Source organism: Lepisma saccharinum, chromosome 28, assembly GCF_977018435.1.
Source record: "Lepisma saccharinum chromosome 28, izLepSacc3.1, whole genome shotgun sequence".
Taxonomy (NCBI): domain Eukaryota; kingdom Metazoa; phylum Arthropoda; class Insecta; order Zygentoma; family Lepismatidae; genus Lepisma; species Lepisma saccharinum.
Window position 1 is genome coordinate 14,146,839 of NC_139256.1, and position 21,694 is coordinate 14,168,532.

The 21,694-nt window shown below is 40.0% G+C and overlaps 1 protein-coding gene across 1 annotated transcript in view; it reads left to right on the top strand.

The window, feature by feature from the left end:
* The window catches only part of LOC145980602 (putative glutamate receptor), a 71,192-nt gene that overhangs the window by 43,600 nt on the left and 5,898 nt on the right, over positions 1–21,694 (top strand). Inside the window, exons 4-7 of the mRNA XM_083113640.1 lie at positions 11,136–11,233; positions 13,174–13,353; positions 14,894–15,117; positions 16,108–16,325. Coding sequence (XP_082969766.1) covers positions 11,136–11,233; positions 13,174–13,353; positions 14,894–15,117; positions 16,108–16,325 — 720 coding nt within the window. The remainder of the gene's footprint in view (positions 1–11,135; positions 11,234–13,173; positions 13,354–14,893; positions 15,118–16,107; positions 16,326–21,694) is intronic.

The window sequence follows — 21,694 nt, forward strand, 5'->3', positions numbered from 1 at the left end:
ATAAATAAACCATCAATTGAAAATTTTCAAAAGGCCCTGTGGTATTTAAAACATCATGGGGGTATTCCATCTCACCAGCCAAAATTCAATATTGAAACTCAAATTACATGATGATATAGTGTATCCCAAAACAATAGCTCTCAGAGCATTTTATGGCATGTACTTGATCCCTAATATTACACACCACAACAACAGAATTGCAGTAGGGGATCAAAAAATTGTCATCACTCCAGAGCAATATAATCTGTCCACTCTAAATGCTCAATTACCCAGAGGTATAGTATTAACTCAAAATTCTGACACTCACAGAGTAGAGATTGTATCTGCTACAGAAACAGTGGATCTGGGTACTATAGGAGAGCTGTTAGGCTTTGAGAACAACACAAAACTTGAACCAGCCATCAAACACACTGCTATTAATATACCTAAATTCTTAGCCATAGAGACTCTGAATATTCACTGTAATGTGGCCGAGGGTATGATCACCAAATCAAATGGCATAGGCACTCACAAACAAACTGGCATCATTGCAACATTTAAACCTAATTCTGAATTTTTGGAGCCAATCATCTACACTCCATCCCCAACATTATATTTTCTTGTGTGCCATAATAGAATAGATAACATTGAATTGATGGTCACTAATGAAAAAGAAGAATTAGTTGATTTTGCTGGAGCCACAACAACTGCAATCATAGAGATTAATATTTAAATAAAAATACATACAAAAAAAATGGAAAATATTGAGAGTTATGAGCTACAATCATTCCCCCCAAACAGGAGGACCTTTGCAAATTTAAATCAACCCAACACAGAGATTGAGGTTGATCTTGATGTAGGGGATGGCTTTATACACCCCCACAGAGCAGATCTATACATCAAATTTGATGTTGTAAAGCTCGATGGTACAGATTATCCGGCAAATTCAAATATAAGATTGGTAGACAATTTTGTGCCGCATCTGTTCTCTGAAATTGAGATCAGAAAACATGGTGTTGTTATAAATAGAGTGGATTACCCCGGCATTACCTCCACAGCTTTGGCCACACTAAAATTATCGAAAACCGAGGCTTCTTACTACAAAATAGGTGGATTTGAAGCTGGTGATAAAATTATATCTAAAAGTCACACAGTGCTGTTCCCTATGCGCCTGTTGCCAGGATTCTTCTCAGATTACAAAGATATTATGTGGAAGGGTGGTTTAAGAATCACATTTAGAAGAGCTGCCAATGATAATAATGCTTTGATGAGGTACAGTACATTAAACTCTACAGGGGAAGCTCTGCCTAATACCCTACCTGATGAGGGCAAGTGCCTTATTCAGACTATGGAGCTAAGAATCCCGGTTGTTGAATATGAAGCCAGTTATGCTCTTAAATACAAAGCAGATATAATAAAAAATCCACAGATTCCTTTACAATTTTATACATATCAATGTGTACAGAAGCCTGCCGCTGGTACCTATTATGAGTTTGATGCTACAAATTCATTCTCCAGTATACAATATGACATGCCAGATTTTGTGGTGGTATTACACACCAGATGAATTCAAAGCACAGAGACCCATGTTTGTCATCAACACTTCAAAAAGGAAACAAGTTGTGGTTAATGACAGGACAAACATTAAAATTATCTGTGAATTCCACGATACACTCCCTGATGACACCATATGTAGTGTTATTCTCATAGGTGAAAAATCATATGTTTATGATGTAAGAAATGAGAGAGTCACAGAACAATTCTAGAAGATTTTTGCATATTACATTGTCTTAGTACTAGATATAAGAGTTGTGGCTGGTGTCCAATTAAAATATTGAGCATATTCCAGGTAACAAGTATTTAAGCATATATTACATTATATTATTGTGTAAGCAAAAGCTCTTACAAGCATTTTTGCCCTAGTTTTAAGTATAGTCAAAACAATATCAAGAGGGGGCATATTTTTGACAAGTTTATGGACAACAAACTGAGAGATGTAGCTTTTACACACATGGGCAAATCTGTCTGAGGGGGATTCTTCTTTTCTACACTAGAATTCAAAATTCTTTAGATTTAAATATGTACACACATGGCCGATTGGGGCATATGGGCATCTTGACATAGTTTTAAGTGTGGGCAAATCTGTCTATTGAGGGTTCTTCTTTTCTACACTAGAAATCAAGATTCTTGAGATTGAGAGCATATCACACTTGAAGAAATAGGGAATAGGGGCATCTTGGCATAGTTTTAAGTGTAGCCAAATCGGGCTGTTTAATCATATGAGCTCTTCTTTTCTACGCTATAAGTGTCCTGGTTATAGCATCAATTATACTACTAGAGATCAAGTTGGAGTGCTGGAATCCACGCAGGAATCGACGCTGGCCTCTTTCGGTGCCAAGTTGCAAGAACTGAACGAAAACTACAAGCAGTTGAACGTGGAAGTGAAAATCAAACCGTCATTTTCTACCGTAACGGATACCATAGTCGAGCATTTGTTGCCCATCGAAAATAACCTTGGACACGTTCACAGTAATCTGCTCAGCGTCGACACTAAAATCGCCAAATTGTTCACCTTACAAGCTATCGAAATCAACAGCGTACCCAATCAACAGAGAATCTCCACGTTCGTCGAAGGTAAAAAACTGTACATGTTACATCCTTATCATCCGTACTACAAGTTTCTCCTCGATGGCACGATTCAGATAAACGAATTTTCGTACTGGTCTCACGGCAGAAAAGCTAGCGTTCCCACCATGACGTTGATATCGAATCGTGGTGTCCAGAAAGCAGGAAACATTCCTCTGGCACGTTGGAACGAAACGCACAACATATATGAAATACACGAAGACGAAGATCTTACCGTTTTCGACGTGAGTGCCGGCGATAAGCTGATCATTCAAAACACGAGCGAGGTGCCACCCTCTTTGAATCCCATCACGCTCGTGCTTCTCTTCAAACGTAATCTCTAAATAAAAAATGTCTAGGCAAGCCATCGTCGAAGAATTGCATAAACCTGCACGCCGCAACTACGAACGTTTGGCTGTGGTAACCAAGGGCATCGATGACCTCTGGGAAAGTGACCTCGTGGAGATGAGTAGCGGCAAGTTAAGAAATGTACATAAATTGAACAAGGGCAACAAGTACCTCCTCACCGTCATAGACACATTTTCGAAATTCGCATGGGCTCTACCTTTGAAGGCGAAAACAGGAACATGCGTCACGGAAGCATTCAAATTAATTTTTCGCGAAAGCGGCAGACGACCTCGGTTTCTGCACACGGACAAGGGGAAGGAATTCTACAATGCCGTATTCCAAAAGTTTATTCGGAAACACGACGTTCAACATTACTCGACCTTCAGTGACGTCAAAGCCAGCATCGTGGAAAGATTTAATCGCACTCTGAAATCGTGCATGTGGTCACGCTTTACGCTTCAGGGAAGCTACAAGTGGGTCACCATTCTTCCGGAACTCGTTAACGACTATAATCACACGGTGCACAGAACGATAGGCATGAAGCCAGCTGACATTACCAAGTCCGACGAGCAGCGCTTAATTTCTAGCGTTTACTGCCCAAAGTACACGCCCACGACAAAAAGAGCTAAATACAAAATTGGAGACCAGGTGAGGATCAGTAAATTGAAGCGAACGTTCGACAAGGGTTTCACACGAAACTGGAGCACAGAACTTTTTACCGTGGTTCGAGTTTTACCCGGGAACCGTCACACGTATATAATAAAGGACAGTGGCGGTGAAATTTTATTGGGGCGCTTCTACGAGGAGGAACTCTCTAAAACTAAATACCCCGACACGTACCTTATCGAAAAAGTTTTGCGTAAGAGAGACGACAAACTTTTGTTGAAATGGCTGGGACTTCCGGGAACAAGTTGGATCGATTCGAACGAAGTGATTCTATGAGTACGTGGAACTTTGTGAAACGTTTACCTGATTCGGAAAGTCAAACGAAAAAAAGGAACGGCGAATTGCTCCCCGACAGCATACGATGTCTGATCGTAGGAGCTTCGGGGTGCGGAAAGGCGATACTGCTCATTGATAATTTTATCCTCGCACCCAATTGGTTAGACTGGGAAAACAGACACCTCTACGTATTCTCGAACAACCGAAATACCAGCAACTTATGAAACTGTACGAGGGACTGGGAATTGCAACTTTCGCATCTGAAATCATTCCACTGGACGATTGTCTCGAGAATTCCGTTGTGGTGTTCGACGACATGTTCTTGGAAAATCAAAACGAGATTCGTAATTTTTTCACTCGAGGACGTCACAAAGGATTAGATTGTTTCTACCTGGCACAAACTTTTTCCAAGGTTCCGAAACAACTGCTACGCGATAATGCTAATTTTATTTGCTTGTTTCGACAAGACCACACCAATTTAAAACACGCACACGATGACTACGTAGGGGCTGACATAAATTACAATCTATTTTCTAAATTCTGCTCCCACTGTTGGAACAGTGACGATTTCGGATTCGTGACCATTGACATGACTCGAAAAGCAAACCATGGAAAATATAGGAATAAAATAAACGTTTATCTAGACGTCTCAAAGGCTAACAAGAGGACAATTTCAGATTTGCAACAAGAAGAAAAAAATCCAAAAAAAATCAAAGGTCGAGAATCTAAAAAATAAAATTTGAAAAAACGTTCTTTTTTTTAAAACGTCTGACAAGCATATATAAAATAACCATTACAACAAAAAGTGAGTGTTAGAAAAAGTGGATAGTCTCAAGCGGGTGACAGCAAGAAAACTACGGGAACTGAACGTATAGGCTGAGAATTCGACGTTTCAGAAACGTTTCAACGTATATAGAAAAATGTCAAAACGTCAATTTCAAGAAGAGGACAATCTCAAGTTGCGGGAATATCTAGTGAAGCGATTCAAAGGTTGGAAATCCGAGAATCGCGGATCCTACGAAGAGAAGAAACGTCAGGATCAACCTGTGATCGATGCCATCAGCGGTCCAGGTAAAGAAATAAAAAGTGTCACGGAACAAAATAAAAATTTGATCAACGAACTCGTACCACTCGCAGCTAAAAGTTACGCTGTACCCACGCCCATTTCGAGCATTCCTTCGACGCCGTTCGAACTGAAGGACGTACCACGACGTCAAGCCATAAGCAGTACCTCTTCGTCTTCGGATAAAATCGAGTTGGGACCTTTGGCACGAGACTACCTGAGCACGGGGAAATTCGACAAGGATGAAGTGTTCGGATTGTATCCGAGCATGGAAACCAACGAAGGTGGTGTCGTGTGGAAGATTGGGAAATCGAAAGTCACCTTCGAAGGCAACGACATTAAAGTTAATTTAGGCGAGAAGGATAGTTGGACCAGGTATCCGGGTACGGTGGGACTGTGGGAACTCGTTGCAATAAAGCAGCCGAAAGATTACACCGACGAAGATTACCAGAGTTACAGGGAAATTCTAATCATGACGGATGCCATGTACCAGAACAACGACGCCTCGCAGAATAGGGTGAAATCGAGCAGCGGTGAGAAGTACAGGAATCTCATCAAACCGATTTGGAACGAGGTGAAAAGTGGAAACGGCGTCAAACGCTACAACACGTTACCCAAAGAATTCGTTTGGGTGGACGACGTGAGGAAGCTCGTGGACCGATTGTTGGTGATAGCCGGCGAAGAGAATGCAGGCAATCGTAATTTCTACAACGAGAAGGTTGGCATCGTGGACATGATCAGCACGAAACTTTCCAACTTCATCGTGAACGACGACAAGGGCATCGGCTACCTGATCAAAATTATCAACACACTGCCTCCGAGATTCTGGAACGTGGCCGAAGGAAAGGGACTCGTGAACGACATCATCAACAAGTTACCTTTCGAGATGCATTTACCTGGCTACCAGTACTGCGGTCCGGGTACCAAACTCGAGAAAAGATTGGAGAGAGGAGACAAGGGTGTGAATCCGTTGGACGCTGCATGCAAAGATCACGACATCGCCTACAACAACACTCGCACCGATCTGGATGCACGTCACGAAGCAGACAAGAAATTGGAACATGCCGCTTTCGAAAGATTCGTCAGCAGAGACGCTTCTTTGGGTGAACGCGAAACAAAAATTTGGATGGGGTGTGTAAATAAATAACACAGCAAAAAAAACAAAAACATGTCTTGCATAACCGACTTACCGCACGAACTGCTATGTAAAATATTCAAACACGCAGTAAACGGAGATGTAGGGAAACTTTTAATCATAGCAAAATCAACACCGGAATTTCGTATCCCTTGTGAAATGGTTGTCAAGGATTATCTTCGGGAGATCAGTGGCATGAGGTGCGGTGATCTCGACACTCTTCTTTCGGCTGCAGGGGAAAAATTAAACAAGAGGATGGACGAGCTTCACGAGGCGAGGCAGGGAAGAAGACGATACACGGATGATTGGCGCAAGTCTAAACAGGAGACCGAAGAAATCATCACGCACATCATCGCGCTTTCAGAAGCACGGACTTTCTTCCTCCGTGAAAAAAATAATAATAATATACATGTCAAAAAAAATGTACAAGTCAAAAAAACTTGATATATAAATAACACACATCGTGAAAAAAAAATAATCTTCGGTATATAAATAACACACATTGTGAAAAAATTAAATTTCTATAACACCCTGAAATTTCTGCTTCGATATGACTGAAAAAATGAGTGACCTCCAAGCATTAAAACAAATGCTAAATTTGTCAGTCGAATATGTAAAAATTCAGGAATTGGAAGTCGACAAACCTTACACGATAACTTCCGGTTCAATTGTTTCTACCCAGTATGGTCCCAAGGTGCGTCTGTTGCTCAACGGACAATACAGTCTATTTTTACCAGATCGATACGCTAACATGTTATCCGACGAGAAGCTATCTATTTTAATCGAGAACAAAACTCGAATCGTGTACAAGGGGACAAAGGAACTTCTTGGTAAGAAAACGAAGCACGTAATAGAATTTGTATAACGGGGCTGCGCGGAGTATATAAAATAACATCCCTTGAAAAAAAAATTACACGAAACAAAAAAAAATTCTCGGAACATATATATATAAATAACATATCTTGAAAAAAAAAATTACACGAGAGGGAAACAAAAAAATCTCAGAACATTTATATATATAAATAACATACCGTGAAAAAATAACATATAGAGCATCAACATGAAGCCCAAGGGTGTCGTGTACCAGATACCATATTCGAATCTTAAAAATCTAGGTGCCCTGGATGGGTTACTCACCAAGAAACAACGCGAGAAGAAACGTTCTTGCTTGTCCAAAGGACACGGAATGAAATTGCTGCTCAGCACTCCACAATTGAGACGCTTGCAGCGTTCGCGGAAACAGCTAAAGATCGGAGGTTTCATATTCGGCATCCCGGCCATCCTGGCAGCATTGGGGGCCGTTGGAAGTTTGGCCGGCGGTAGCGCCGCCATCGCGAAAACCGTCATCGACTCGAAGAAGAACAAGGCGGAATTGGAAGAACAGAAACGTCACAACCTGGCCATGGAGAAGAAGGGGAAGGCCGTGATGAAAAAGTTTAAAAAAAGAAACAGCACTCACCAACCGAGACATTGAATCTCTGATCAAACCGTTACGAATCAAACACTTCAGAGGAGTTTTCATGTCCGACTCGTTACCTTCAACCGTTAAAAGAAGAGAATGCGGAGTAGTCAACTTGGACAGTCAATAAAATCCAGGCACGCATTGGATATGTTACCACAAAAATGATAAAGCATTCGTTTTCGATTCTTTCGGAGGTGTTCCACCTACAAATTTAGTTCATTATCTGAAAAAGAACAATCCTATATACTACAACGACGAACGCATTCAAAATTTCGGAGACGTGAACTGCGGTCATCTCTGCCTCTCCGTGCTCGCGTTTCTCTCTAAAATAAATAACCCCACGATCGAAGATTTCCAGAAAGAACTGTGGAACCTGAAACAGCATCACGACAATGGGCGTGTTCCATCTCACGAGCGAATCTTCGATCTTGAAACTCACGCTGCACGACGACATCGTCTATCCTAAATCCGTAGCTCTGCGTGCATTCTACAGCATGTACCTCATACGTAACGTCACGCAGCACAACAACAAAATTAGCGTCGGAAGCGAACATATCGTCGTCACGCCAGGTCAATACAATCTTTCTACTTTGCAAGCTCAATTACCCAAAGGCAACTACCTTTCTCAAAATTCGGTCACGCACAGAGTCGAAATCGTATCGGCGACGGAGACCGTGGACCTGGGCACCATAGGAGAACTTTTAGGTTTCGAGAACGACACAAAACTCGAAGCTGGCATCAAGCACACGGCAGCAAACATTCCTAAATTCTTTGCCATCGAAACTCTGAACGTTCACTGCAACGTGGCGGAAGGCATGATCACGAAATCTTCGGACGGATTGCTGGGAAGTCACAAGCAGACGGGAATCATAGCCACGTTCAAACCCAGTTCCGAATTCATGGAACCGATCATCTACACACCCTCTTCGCCGATCTATTTTCCAGTATGTCGCAACCGCATAGACAACATAGAGTTGGTGGTGACGAACGAGAAAGGAGACGTGGTGGATTTCGCAGGTGCAACGACCACGGCCGTCCTGGAGATCAATGTATAATAAATAACACACATAGTGAAAAAAAAATGGAGCAAATCGAAAGTTACGAATTGCAATCTTTCCCTCCCAACCGTCGCACGTTCGCCAATTTGAACGAAGCGAACCGGGAGATCGAATACGACGTTGACGTAGGCGACGGGTTCGTTCATCCTCACAGAGCGGACCTCTACCTTCAATTCGACGTGGTGAAGAAAGAAAGCGGAGACGCGTTCCCCGCAGCAGCAGCAAATTTGATACTCGTGGACAACTTCGTGCCTCACCTGTTCTCGCAGGTGGAGGTGAGGAAACACAACACCGTCATCGACAGAATCGATTATCCAGGCATCACGTCGACGGCAGTGGGAACATTGAAATTATCCAAAACGGACGCAGCGTACTATCAAGCGGGAGGATTCGAAGCGGGGACGAAAATATCGACGAGAAGTCACACGGTGCTCTTTCCCATGCGTCTGCTTCCGGGATTCTTCTCGGACTACAAGGAGATCATGTGGAAGGGAGGACTGAGGATCACATTTCGAAGAGCGGCCAACGACAACGACGCACTGATGCGATACACCAACTTGAACGCGGACGGTATCACGCCGCTGCCCAACACATTACCCGAAGCAGCCAAGTGCGTCATCCGGAGCATGGAGTTGAGAATGCCGGTGGTGGAATACGAAACGAACTACGCCCTCAAGTACAAAGCGGAGATCTTGAAAAGTCCACAGGTGCCGATTCACTTTCACGGTTACCAGTGCGTGCAGAAGTTAGCGTCGGGAAGTCACATGGAATTCGACGTGACGACGCAGTTCAACAACATACAGTTCGACATGCCAGATTTCGTCATAGTGCTCTTTCAGACCGGGAGGGACAAGAATCAGGAAAAATATTCCAGCAAGTTCGACGACTGCAAGATCAAGAACGTTTATCTCAAGAATGGTAGGAACGAAGTGTTCCCGCGCGAGAATTACAACCTCGACATGACCAAAGATGATTACCTCAAACTTTACGAAGCTTACACGGCTTACAAGCGCGTGACCGAGGGAAGCGTGGACATGTACTACACGCCCAGCGAATTCAAAACCCACAGACCCATGTTCGTCATCAACACGACGAAGCGGAAGCAGGTGGTGGTCAACGATCGCACCAACATCAAGATCGTCTGCGAGTTCCACGACGCGCTACCTGCCGATACTCTATGCAGCGTCATCCTGGTCGCAGAGAAGTCCTTCATCCACGACGTGAAGAACGAGAGGGTCACGGAGTAGTTTTAAAAAATATTTCTAAAAAAAAATTGCCACATACTAAAAAAAAAATCAACACATTTCTTAGGTTATATAAAATATAATGTAAGTTAGTTCGGTGTGCAAATAAAAAAAATAATAGGTTAAGTTATATCACTGAAGATCGTAAAAAAATCGTAAGATAGGTTAAGTTATATCACGTAAGATCGTGATCGAGTGAGGTGTTGGCAACACTGCGAGAAAATGGGGCTTATGCCTTACAAGAGCAAACCATTAAGTCGAGCTCCACCGAGCCCCACTCCGAGCTCCACTTTCGGGCGCAGAACTGTCTATTTGGGTCTACTCTAAAGTAGGTCAAGGCACGTAGAGGCTCTCGTGTAGTTTAGCACGTAATAAAAAAAAATGAATAGGTTAAGTTATATCACGTAAGATCGTGATATACCTACAAGTGTGAGTGGGAAAAAAGGGAAATTTTACTAAAACATCGCTAAACGCTAAAACATCGACAAAAAATTGTCAAAATATGTCAAAAACTGATATTCAATTGATAAAAAAAAGAGGATACAAATGCATACCTACCAAGTGTGAGTGGGAAAAAAGGGAAACTTTACTAAAACATCGCTAAACGCTAAAACATCGACAAAAAATTGTCAAAATGTGTCAAAAACTGATATTCAATTGATAAAAAAAAGAGGCTACAAATGCATACCTACAAAGTGTGGCGTAGAAACAATAAACTTACACTACTTATTTATTTTATTTGAACATATTCAATATCATTTTAAGGACATAAGTTGTTCAAATTAAAATTTGTATCAAATTTTTAAACTCAAAAAAGCACATCAACGTTTACATATTTAAGAAACCAATTTTGTCAACTATTAATTACACTAAGCATCTCATTGTTTAGAAAATATGACATCACATGAGCTACAAATTCTCTTAATGTTTCAGAGATCGAAAAAAAAGGAAAAAGGATCAAGATAGGAAAAAAAATACCAAAATATGTTGTTTTATGTAAAGTAAATTAGAAAATATGTAATATCTTGGCAAACATGTAAAAATATGTAACATAAAACTTATGCAAAATCATGTCAGTTATATAATTCGTTGACATTTTCCTGTTCAAAGTTTGTATCTAGAAAGGAATAGAATACGTAATTACATACAAATCCGGGTTCTAACTATAACTGAATCGAATGATTTCCGAAAAGAACTCAGTCTATTGATTCTTCATCGACTGATGTCGTTACCCCCAATCATCGACGCTGCTACCACTCAACTATTTATTTCCCCACAGGCTAAGACATCCGGGGTCATCAGAGACCCCAAAGATATTTCATCGTATGGAATTGACATGCACGTGCTGGCCTCTCTGATGGAAGCGCTTAACTTCACGTAAGATTATCTTAATTTTTGTATTTATACATAATATCTATCTACTTGCAAGTAGCGGTGTATATATACTTTTAGTTTAGGCTCTAAAGGCCCATTTGTACAGTCAACGGCAAAGATAATGATAGGCAAATTGTCCACCGCTATTTTCATAACTTCTTTATTCTACATCCTGTGTTGTTGTTTCAAAGGAATGAAACTATGTTGATTCGAAGCAAGCATTGTTTTCTGCTTGTTGACATCATTATTTGAATTCATTGTCATTACATTGTGTAATTCAGTCCCGAATGAAAATGGTGGTGGACTATTCGCCTACTGTTTCTCTCGCCGTTAGGTGTACATACTGTGGCTGTTATTTGTTATATCAGTCACATGTTTATTGTAATGGTGACATGAAGTTTGAAAAGACATAATATATCTCATTTCCACTGCCACTATTATACAAGTACCGTTTTTGTACATTTTGTACGGTAATATTCAAAATTATACTTGTATCTGCACAAAATGTAATATTTTATGTATTAGAGTTTGGAAACAATCACGAAGTGTTAAAACCCAAAAATATATTTTAAAAATAAATTTTTATTTTGTGGTTTTCATATAGTCCGATGTATGCTGCATGTATGAGGTGTCTTCGGATCTATTTTATGATTTTTTTAAATAAGCAATGTTTTGAACAGTGTATTTTTACATGAACTACACTTTATTACATCTTAACACACACTGTGGTACTTAAATTTACATCAATGTTTACATAAAATTATTCAAACAGTACAACTATTACAATTAGACATCTTTTTAATTTACTTTTTTCATACACTGAGCACATTAATACTGCTTCTTAGGAAATTTGGCACACTTTTCATGTGCCCATCTCTTGCAACTATGACATTGGACCCAATCTTCTCCGTTCTTGCTTGTTGACTACAGTCTTCCACAATGAAGGCACTCGGTGTCGTCAGAATCACTGGTTTCAGACGATTCCTCTGATGACGAAAATTCTCTAGTGTCTGTATTCTCTGAATCCTGTTGTGATGAGGACTGGAAGCTACACGTAACACTTTTCCAGGGTTCGATATTGATACGCTTTCCTCGTCTCTGAGACTCTGGAGCCTTGTCATTTCGAACATCTCTAAGCATTTCGACAAATGTATCAGTCAAGCGTTGTTCATTCTCATTTTCTGTGAGACCGGGACTGAAATCTGGAACCCTCTTTAAAACTTGCTGCCGATAAAATAGTTTTGGTAGGAACGGCCTCCTAACTTATTTTTATATGTCCTTGGCATGTCCGAAGTCACCTCACAATACACTGAAATTCACTACAAACGGACCTAAAATAGAAGCGATACACGGTTATGATCCCACAAAGCATGCTTCAAGTAATGATATAAATTAAGATAGTATTTCGTTACTCATAAGGTACTAATGTCAAACACAAACGTCTGCTCATTGAGGTTTTACAGGAGCCAATGCAAAGCCGACTGGCTACAATAATGTGTTATTTCTCCGCTGAACCTTGAACCCATTATAATGCAATTGTAAGAAGGTTAGGTCAGATTATTTCCCATTGTTGCGTTTCCGTGGCGGCCTACGTCTGACCCTCAACAATGGAATGTTTTGCATGTGTCTGAAGTCACCTCGAATGTCCAAATACCAACTTTACGGTATTAAAAGTATGGAACCTATAAGTTGATGAGTGTATAATTTCAATTATCAAGTTTATTAATTTTACGTTTATTGTCAAAGCAAAGGAGAAACACCTTCTAGAATTTATCATTATTGATATAACTAGAGTGTATGAATTGCAACTGAAAGCATATAATACGTTTAATATGTACAGAAACACTACACACACTTGCGCAGAGGACTTGTTTTCGTTCGCTGCTTCACATGCTCCTGGAGCAGAGTGTACAGCTCTCTCAAATCTTTTATTTCTTATCCAGTGTCTCCTTCGTCCAACCACCGTTCCCTCTAGCAATTGGAAAGAAGTCAAGGAACGGAACGTGGGACGGACTGATTGGGCTCCTGCAGAGGAACGAAGCTGACGTCATCATCTCCAGACTCATAGAGTCTTCTGAAAGGAAGGACGTGGCATATTTCCTCCACAGTATCGTCCTCATCAGGTACAATCAAACAGATAGGAGTGTGTGGTATTTGAAAATTTTCCAGTAAGGGTATTTTATAGTAACTGCTTTTGAAATATCTTTCCATTATATAAATTATACATATGGCTTCCACGAAGACTAAAAAATTCATAACCAAAAAGGGGATGCAGTAACCAAAGGGGGGAATTCCCCTAATCCCTCTTCAAATATCAACCAGGGTAAAGTTATGAAGCTGATACAGCGTAATATTCCTTTGCTTACTTTTTATGTTTTGCACACGAACAGTGAATTTTCTCTTTTAATTATCAACAACTAGCTGAATACCCGGCGTTGCCCGGGTATTTATTTACATGCCACTCCCTTCCCAGCCCCACCCCTATGGGTGCCAGGGGTGTCCTACCCCCAGAGTATTTCTTTCCAGACTGTAAGTCATATGTGTACCAAGTTTGGTTGAAATTGCTCCAGGCGTTCGAGAGTTATGGCGGAACATACACACATACATCCATTTTTATGTATATGGATTAGAATTTTAAAATTTGAAATAAGATTATTTGTGCAACAGCAGTAATATGACTGATTTATTCATTTTAATATATCTTGTGTTTCTTGCACTTTGGCCAATCGCGACGGTGAAGATGAATGGAGATAAGTGAAATGGATGATGGGCCAATCACAAACATACATGGACGACGCAACACGAGCCCCACAAAGGATATTACTAGCTATGAGTCAAGTCGCCAGTGCCTCGTTAGTCTGCAACAATATAGTCCATGATATTTGGGTGTCTTCAGAAAGAGTCACCCCTTACACGCGAATAACAGTTTTAGTTTTATTTATTGTTATTATTGTTAAATTGGGTGTACAGAGGATTGTTGTATAGCGAACCCAGTTTATAATCTGACAAAAGCAGTTCTTTCAATGTTACTCATTAATTTAGAATTTATCTTAGAGCATTTAGAAGAATCGTTATCTTTATTTCATTCTCTGTTGTCTAGAAATTTGGAATAGAAGAAACAGGCTTCTACACGTACATACGTACATGGATTCTGGATTCTCCTGAGATAAGCACGTACTTATATTGTCTTAAAGGTTATGAATTGGGCTACCATTTTTATTCAAATAAATTTATTTTCATTTAATTTATTCAATGGTTACAAGGCAAAAACTTCAAAAAGTGTTACAAAAATTTCAAAGATTTTTTATGAATTACGGTAAAACCACTGACATTAGCGAAAACTGAGCAAAATCTTTTTTCGTAGCCCATCTAATGAGGATCAAGACTTAAAAAGGATTTTCGGCTTATAACCATTGGTTACTGAGATATACATAGGTCAGGAACTGGAAAGTCTATCATATTGGACGCCATCTTGAATTACTCAAAATGTTCAAGTTTGACAAAGAGCATCAATCGGAACCGAAATGTCAGTCAAAAGATTTTGTTCATATCTCAAAACAAGGTTATGTCAATTTTAGGCATTTGGCACCCGAAGTATTACGTCAGAATTTCTAAGCAGACCTGAGATAGGCCAAATCTCAAGAATCATATTTCTTCTTCCAGGTTCCGGTTGTTCTTTCGCCGCCCCCAGTTCACATACTCGTGGAGAGCATACGCGGAAGCCTTCAGCCACGGCGTGTGGACATTCCTCTTGAGCGAGTTGGCCATACTCCCCTTGTTGCTCTTCCTGGCTCTTCTGGTGGCTTCCAGAGCCAGCTGTGAAGAGGAAAGCATCTGCAGCCTTTCCTGGTCCTACCTCCTCGTTCTGGGCCATATGTGTTGTCAAGGTAACAGCATCTTTGTTGAATTTGTAGATACGAGAACGAGAACATATCGAGATTTGTCGAGACAAGGCTGGCAACGGGACAGGGTTTATCATCCGCGGGAGAAGACCAGACTATACCCAAAATCAACGCATCAAGGTACAGCCCCTATGAGCGCATAACTTGCCTTACAAATCTTCAAGTTCATTTGTAGTACAGCACCAATCACAAATACATGCAGAGAAAGAATGATAGAAGAGGATTTAGTAATTGAAGAAGGAATAAAGTAAAATAAAATTAAAAGACACAGAGAAATAGAAGATAGAATAAAATAAAGATAGAAGTTGAGTTGATTTGGTGTTTTTAAGTCCACTTTATGCACAGTAAGGTTAATCGGGACTGGACCAACAGTTTAAAGTGGGATCCGAACCACTTGTGCCTCCACCGGGTATCGAACCTGGACTCCTTGATTACAAGGCAATTACGCTACCGAAATAAAGATAGAAGAAAAGAAGCAGACAAAGAAAAAAATAGAAAATTAGAAAGACAGGAATATAAAAAAGAGGAAAAGAAAGGGATAGTTTGACTTGATTGATTTTGTTATCTAGCGTCCCTTTTCTGCCACTCTTGGCTAATCGCGGCGATGAGTGATGATATGATGAAAATTGATACTCACAAAGAACACTTACGTCCACGCTTGAGTTCTTTATGATTGTCCCTCATCAATTGCATCTAATCATCACTTATCTGCATCGCCATGATAAGCCAAAAGTTGCAGAAAAGCGACGCTAGATAACAAAAATAAAACTGCATTTACAATGGCGTCTATTACAGAAGAAGGTTGTCTCATTTCCCAAATCCCTTCCATCCACGTCCTAATAAACTTACAGCTGAACACTTCCTGAGCAGGGGCAAGCCACACGAGTTCGACCTTTTTCTGGGCGACACACTTTGTGAACTGACTCCTCTCGCTCCAGTCAGTGGAGAGCAGTGACAACACTTCTTATCTTTCAGGATCCAAAGTCGTTCCTTCCTCCTCGGGCGGACGCATCCTCCTTCTCACGTCTCTCCTCTTTGGCTACGTGATGTACATGTCCTACAACACCGTCCTCATGACCAGGATAACCGCCAGGAGAATCCACCTCCCGTTCCACTCCCTGGAGGAGATTCTGGAGTCCAAGACGCACCGCATCACGACCTACCCAGAGTCCTCAGCACATAGGGCAGCCAGGGTAAGTATTACCTACATCCGAATGCATACGAACATCGTATGTTCTACATTTTGCAGGGTAATCTCATTAAGTTGCTCCCTTTTGAACGTAGAACAGAGAATATTTCATTCTTAGGGATGGAAGTGTTCAATGCACAGAAACAAAGAATGTTCAGTTCACAGGAACGAAGAATTTTCAACTCTTACAAATAAAAATCTTCAGCCAACGGGAGAAGATAATCTTCAACTACAGAAATGATTAATGTTAAACTTCAGTAACGGAAAATCTTCCCACAACAGCAACAAAGAAGCTTCAGCCACAGAAATGGAGAATCTTTAGGTCACTAGAACAATGAATCTCAATCTTCAGGAAGGGAAAATATTGTGGCAACAGGAGCAAAGAAGCTTTAGCCACAAAAAAGGAGATCTTGAACTCTTAGTAAAGATAAATGTTCAGTTCACAGGAACGGAGATTCTTTTCCAATTCAGCTCATATAAAGTGAAAACGGTCAACCTAGACACACAGATATGAATTTGTACACCTATATGTTGTTGCTGGGAAAAGAATAATATTCAATTCTCAAGACAGCCAGGAAATATTTCGATGGACGTAAAAATCCATGTATGAAAAAAATGAAAATCTAATGGATGAATGGTGAACCTATTAATCAAAATATACCTGGTTCAGTAGTACAGTCATGGAAAATAGTTCTTGGGCCACGAGACCTACGATATCGTAACATCTTAAAGCCTGTTGTCTATGCAACCCAAATAACAAAATTGTCGCTTGGGTTTGCCTGGCGGACCTGGATTCTCGGGAATGATTGAGTCTTGACAGCAGCGTGAGTCATACCCCCAGGCCCAGCCATAAAAACAACAGCTGGGTGCCGTGAGACCACCAGAAAAAGTTTCAGGAATTGGTTTCTTTACAACAGCTATTCGTAAGAAAATGTTCTCTTTACTGATATTAGAGTCATTGTCAATAAAGTTCACTGATATGGTGGTTTTCGTCGAATCATCATCGGGCAACACACATGCTGTCAACCCAGAAGTCCTTGAAAAAGGTTGGAGTTAAAAACAACGTCTTGACAAATGATAAGACGAATCGATATTCATTAGTCCCAACTTAGAATTTTGTGTAAGACATGGATCATCATGTCCTATCATCCATTTCATAACTTCATTAATCATCCTCATCGCCTTTGTTGACGCCAAGTGCTAGAAAAACAATATAAAATAAGCAAAATTAAGAAATTAATAAATGACATTTTCAGCGATTTCACGCAGCGACTCAGTTGCATGTAGACAAAGTTTCATTAATCGGGAACCAAGGGCCACCTCGTTGTGTTTCATTGTTATTTTCCCTCCACTTTGCCGGCCGCGATTAACCTGATGTTGATTAATGCACAATCCACAAATTGCACCAAAGCGGCGCATATTATGAATAGGTAAACTATGTGATATTATGCTAATTTAGAATTTAGTAATAAAATGTGAATTTTGGGGGGTTCAGTTAAGTGGCTGCACATCCATTACGTAATCGCGATATCATCAAATTGTACGAAGCATGTCTACACCTACGTAAAGTGTCAGTCCCCGTCATAGGCGTGCACAGACCCTCTGATTAGGGGGGATAGCCTTGATGATAGTTCAGGCCGGAAAATAATAATGTAATTTCATCTCACTTGTTTAAATTTTATTGCATTGATGGGTGTGTTTATATATACACCCCTCCCCCGCCCCCCACACACATATAAATACATACATACATATATATATATACAACACACACACACACACACACACACACACACACACATATATACATATATACCAACAGTAAAAATCATATAAATTGTCTCTCAAATCTGCGCGTTCCATTTCCTCGAAACAATTGTGCATGCACTTAAGAGAAAACCTTTTAGAAGCAGTACTTCTCTCCTCGGTAATTTAAAATGCATTACAGAAAAGAAATTGCGAGCGAAGCGACCAATAAATTTTCAGATCCAATTTTTTGCAAAATGAAAACAATGTCGATTTAATATGGGGAAAAAATCATGGAGCGCCATATTATTGTCTTTTACAATTTTTTTCATTTAGATCGTTTGGCGTCCAGGGTTAACTCCCGTCGACCCCTAGCTACGGCTCTGAACTTGACTAGACTGCAAGAAAAGCAGACATTGCGAGCGAAGCGAGCAAGAACGTTTTACAAAAGGTATTTATATTTGTATAAAATTTGAAATCAAGGGGGCAATTGCAGCTCTGTCCCTCCCCACCCCCACCGCAGGGTGCTCTTGGCAGTCTGGAAGAAATAATGCAAGAAAGACGTGAAAACAAAATCCATCTTGAGTATCCTTTTGTCCAGCTACTCTTAGATTCTGCTACTCATGCTTTCCTTTACTTCCATGTTTGCCCCCTAAAATTGATTTCCGTTCAATGTTGTGGGGGTGTGTGGTTTCGCCACTGCACCCCTTCCTCCGTAGTTGCTTTGAACTTTCATCGGCTTGAAAATACTTAATTTTCTTTAAGAGTATAATATACTTTAATAACGGCGATAGGATTCATCTATCCTAAATTTCTAGGTGAAAATATAATAATATAGGGGCATAGATGTCTGGAAGGGGGGCAAGGATTGCCACATCTTCCCCTTAGAAAACGAATGTCAACCAAAAAGTACGATTTCACATGTATAATTTGATTTCAGTCATAATAATTTACATTAATTATTATAATGAGGATGCAGGAATGCGATAATACAACACTATTATCGGGGCAATATGCCCCATGGAAAAATACCATGCTTGTCTCTTCGTGGAAAATATCTGCAGACGTCCATGATTAGGGAGGCATTTGCCCTCCCCCTGGCCCCCTGGGCGCACTCCTATGATCCCCGTGATGGAATATGTAGCTCAAAGCCAGGGCTTTAAGATCAAATTTGTTTTGTTATTGTTTTTATTAGTAATTACCTCAGTTTTCTTCCTCTGAAGTTAAATTATTCATGACGACGATTTATGATTACATTAAAGACACGAATGAACATACACAATGAACCCATTTTGGTCGGAACTCGAACTCGGAACCTTGTTTGGCAATAAATACAAATATCCATAAGGCATGTGTGTTTCATTGGAGATGTTCCTCTACTTCCGTCATTTTATCACTAATATATTTCTTTAATATACAATAATAAATCACAACTACCTAATAATAAATATTATTTTGCATTTTCACATGCATATGTTTTTTTACGGTTAGAGTGTGAACTGGCACCTGTTTATTTAGATTGTTCTTTATGTTTCGTGTGTAGTTAAAGATAGGAAAAATGCTTGAGGAACGATTAGGGCTATAAGAATTCCGTCCGTGACAGAGTGGTTAGCACAGTGCGCTACGATGTCTGATGTCCTGAGTTCGAATCCCGTCGTGCGTATGGGTGTTCTTTGTGAGTGCCCCTTCATCAATTTCATCATATCACTCATCCTCGTCGTCGCGATTAGCAAGAGGTGAAAGAAAAACGAAGCTAAATAAGAAAATAAAAATACTTATAAGAATCATTCTTATTTCCGGACGTGTCCTACATTTTATAGTTATGTCTCGCCTCCGGAAGGAATTTGAAAGAAATCTCAAATGTCTTATACGTATTTTGGGCATCACGTAACTTCAAATTAGATGGAGAAACAGAAAATCTGAGGGGAGTCTGAGACAACGTGAATCCTTGGAAAAGTATGCTTAAATCAAAGAGTGTGCATGGTTGCTACTGGATGTTCGGAAAAACAATTGCATTCCCAGCTCAGATATTACTTCCCGATTTTCTAGATCCGGAGAAGTCCGGATATATGTATAAAAATGCTTACTTTGTAAAGTTTTATCGATACTACAAGTGTCAATAATTTGTTCGAAGTAACAAGTTTCGTTCCAGAAATTACATAAACGGTCCTTATTGGAGAAATAAGGCACACAATTCTGTTTTTTCCCAGTGTATAGTAGTTTCTTACATATTAATAAACAAGAACTTCCAGACTTTGTTTACGAAATTGTGAATTTTTTCCTTCCCTAATTCATGGATTGTTTTCACTTCCTGGCCCCATATCGACGAAAAACGTTCTGTCTTACATACACAAGTTGAAATCACATACAGCCGTGCTATTAATTAACAGTTGAGGAATTTTGAACTCAACCGTTCACTTCAACATTAATTTTTCAGCTGAAGATGTGTCATATTCTCGTTATATGCTAAGATGTCCTAGTAACCTATTATATTTACTGCAAATGCGTTCGTGTCCAACATTTTGAGACAATTTGTCCTACTTTTCTCTGAAGAGTGATCTGATAGCACTATGTGTGATGAGAACTGTTTTTACTCAATTTCTGATATAATTTATTCCAGCATTTCCTTCAACTTCTATTACCTTGTTATTACCTCCAATGCTTACACGACTTTTCCTTCGTGCTCGACCATTGGGTTCAGAAATGTTTACAACACCCCCATCTCCCGCGTGTAAATAGCAGGCAACAACACTCTGGAAGACCATAATGTATACAACTAGTTTACTACATATTTTACGAAAATATTAGAATGTTAGCTTGATATAACTGTGGATTGTAAGGAACGAAATTAAATACCTGTTTTATACGCAAACTGGAACGAGCGCAGGCCTGCTGTGAGTCACTCTGGCAGTGAAGGTCACTGATCGAAGCAGTTGGTGCTTCTTGCTTGCTACAAGCAGGCGCCTTATCTTTCCTCAAGGAAACACGGAAATCTTCGTTACTTTTTTTCGCCAGACTAATGGTGAACATTTACAGGAACGTAAGGAGTAGTATCGTATTCTATTGGAATTAGATTTCGTGGTGTTTAAAAGATATCATAACAATATGTAAATCTCTTTTGTGACCTACACTGAACTTATTTTAAAGTTTCATTGACATGTGAAAGCGGAAATTTCGAGATCCTTGTTCCTTACGATTTCTAAACAACCAAAGAGCGTGGTGAACGTGAAACTACTTATTGTTCGCCACAATGGTATGTATTATACAAATGGTCTCTAATCAAAACCCTATTACATCACAGGAAGTGATATTTAAAACAATTCTACCACGTATCCAACGTAACCAATATTCAGATTGATTCCAAGCTTCTGTTTGGGTTATTTTGTGTCGCATTTTTACCTCTTGCGATAATCGCGACGATGAAGATGATGGGTAATGATACGAATGCAATGCTTCATCTATGCCTCAACAGGTTTCAAAAATGGATCCTCTGACTTTGTAGAGAGTTACGGTGATTTTTATTTTTATTTTCATTTGGTATTTTAAGTCCACTTTATGCACACAAAGGCTAATCGAGACTGCGTCTACAGTTTAAAGTGGGATCCTAACCACTGTGTCTCCACCGGA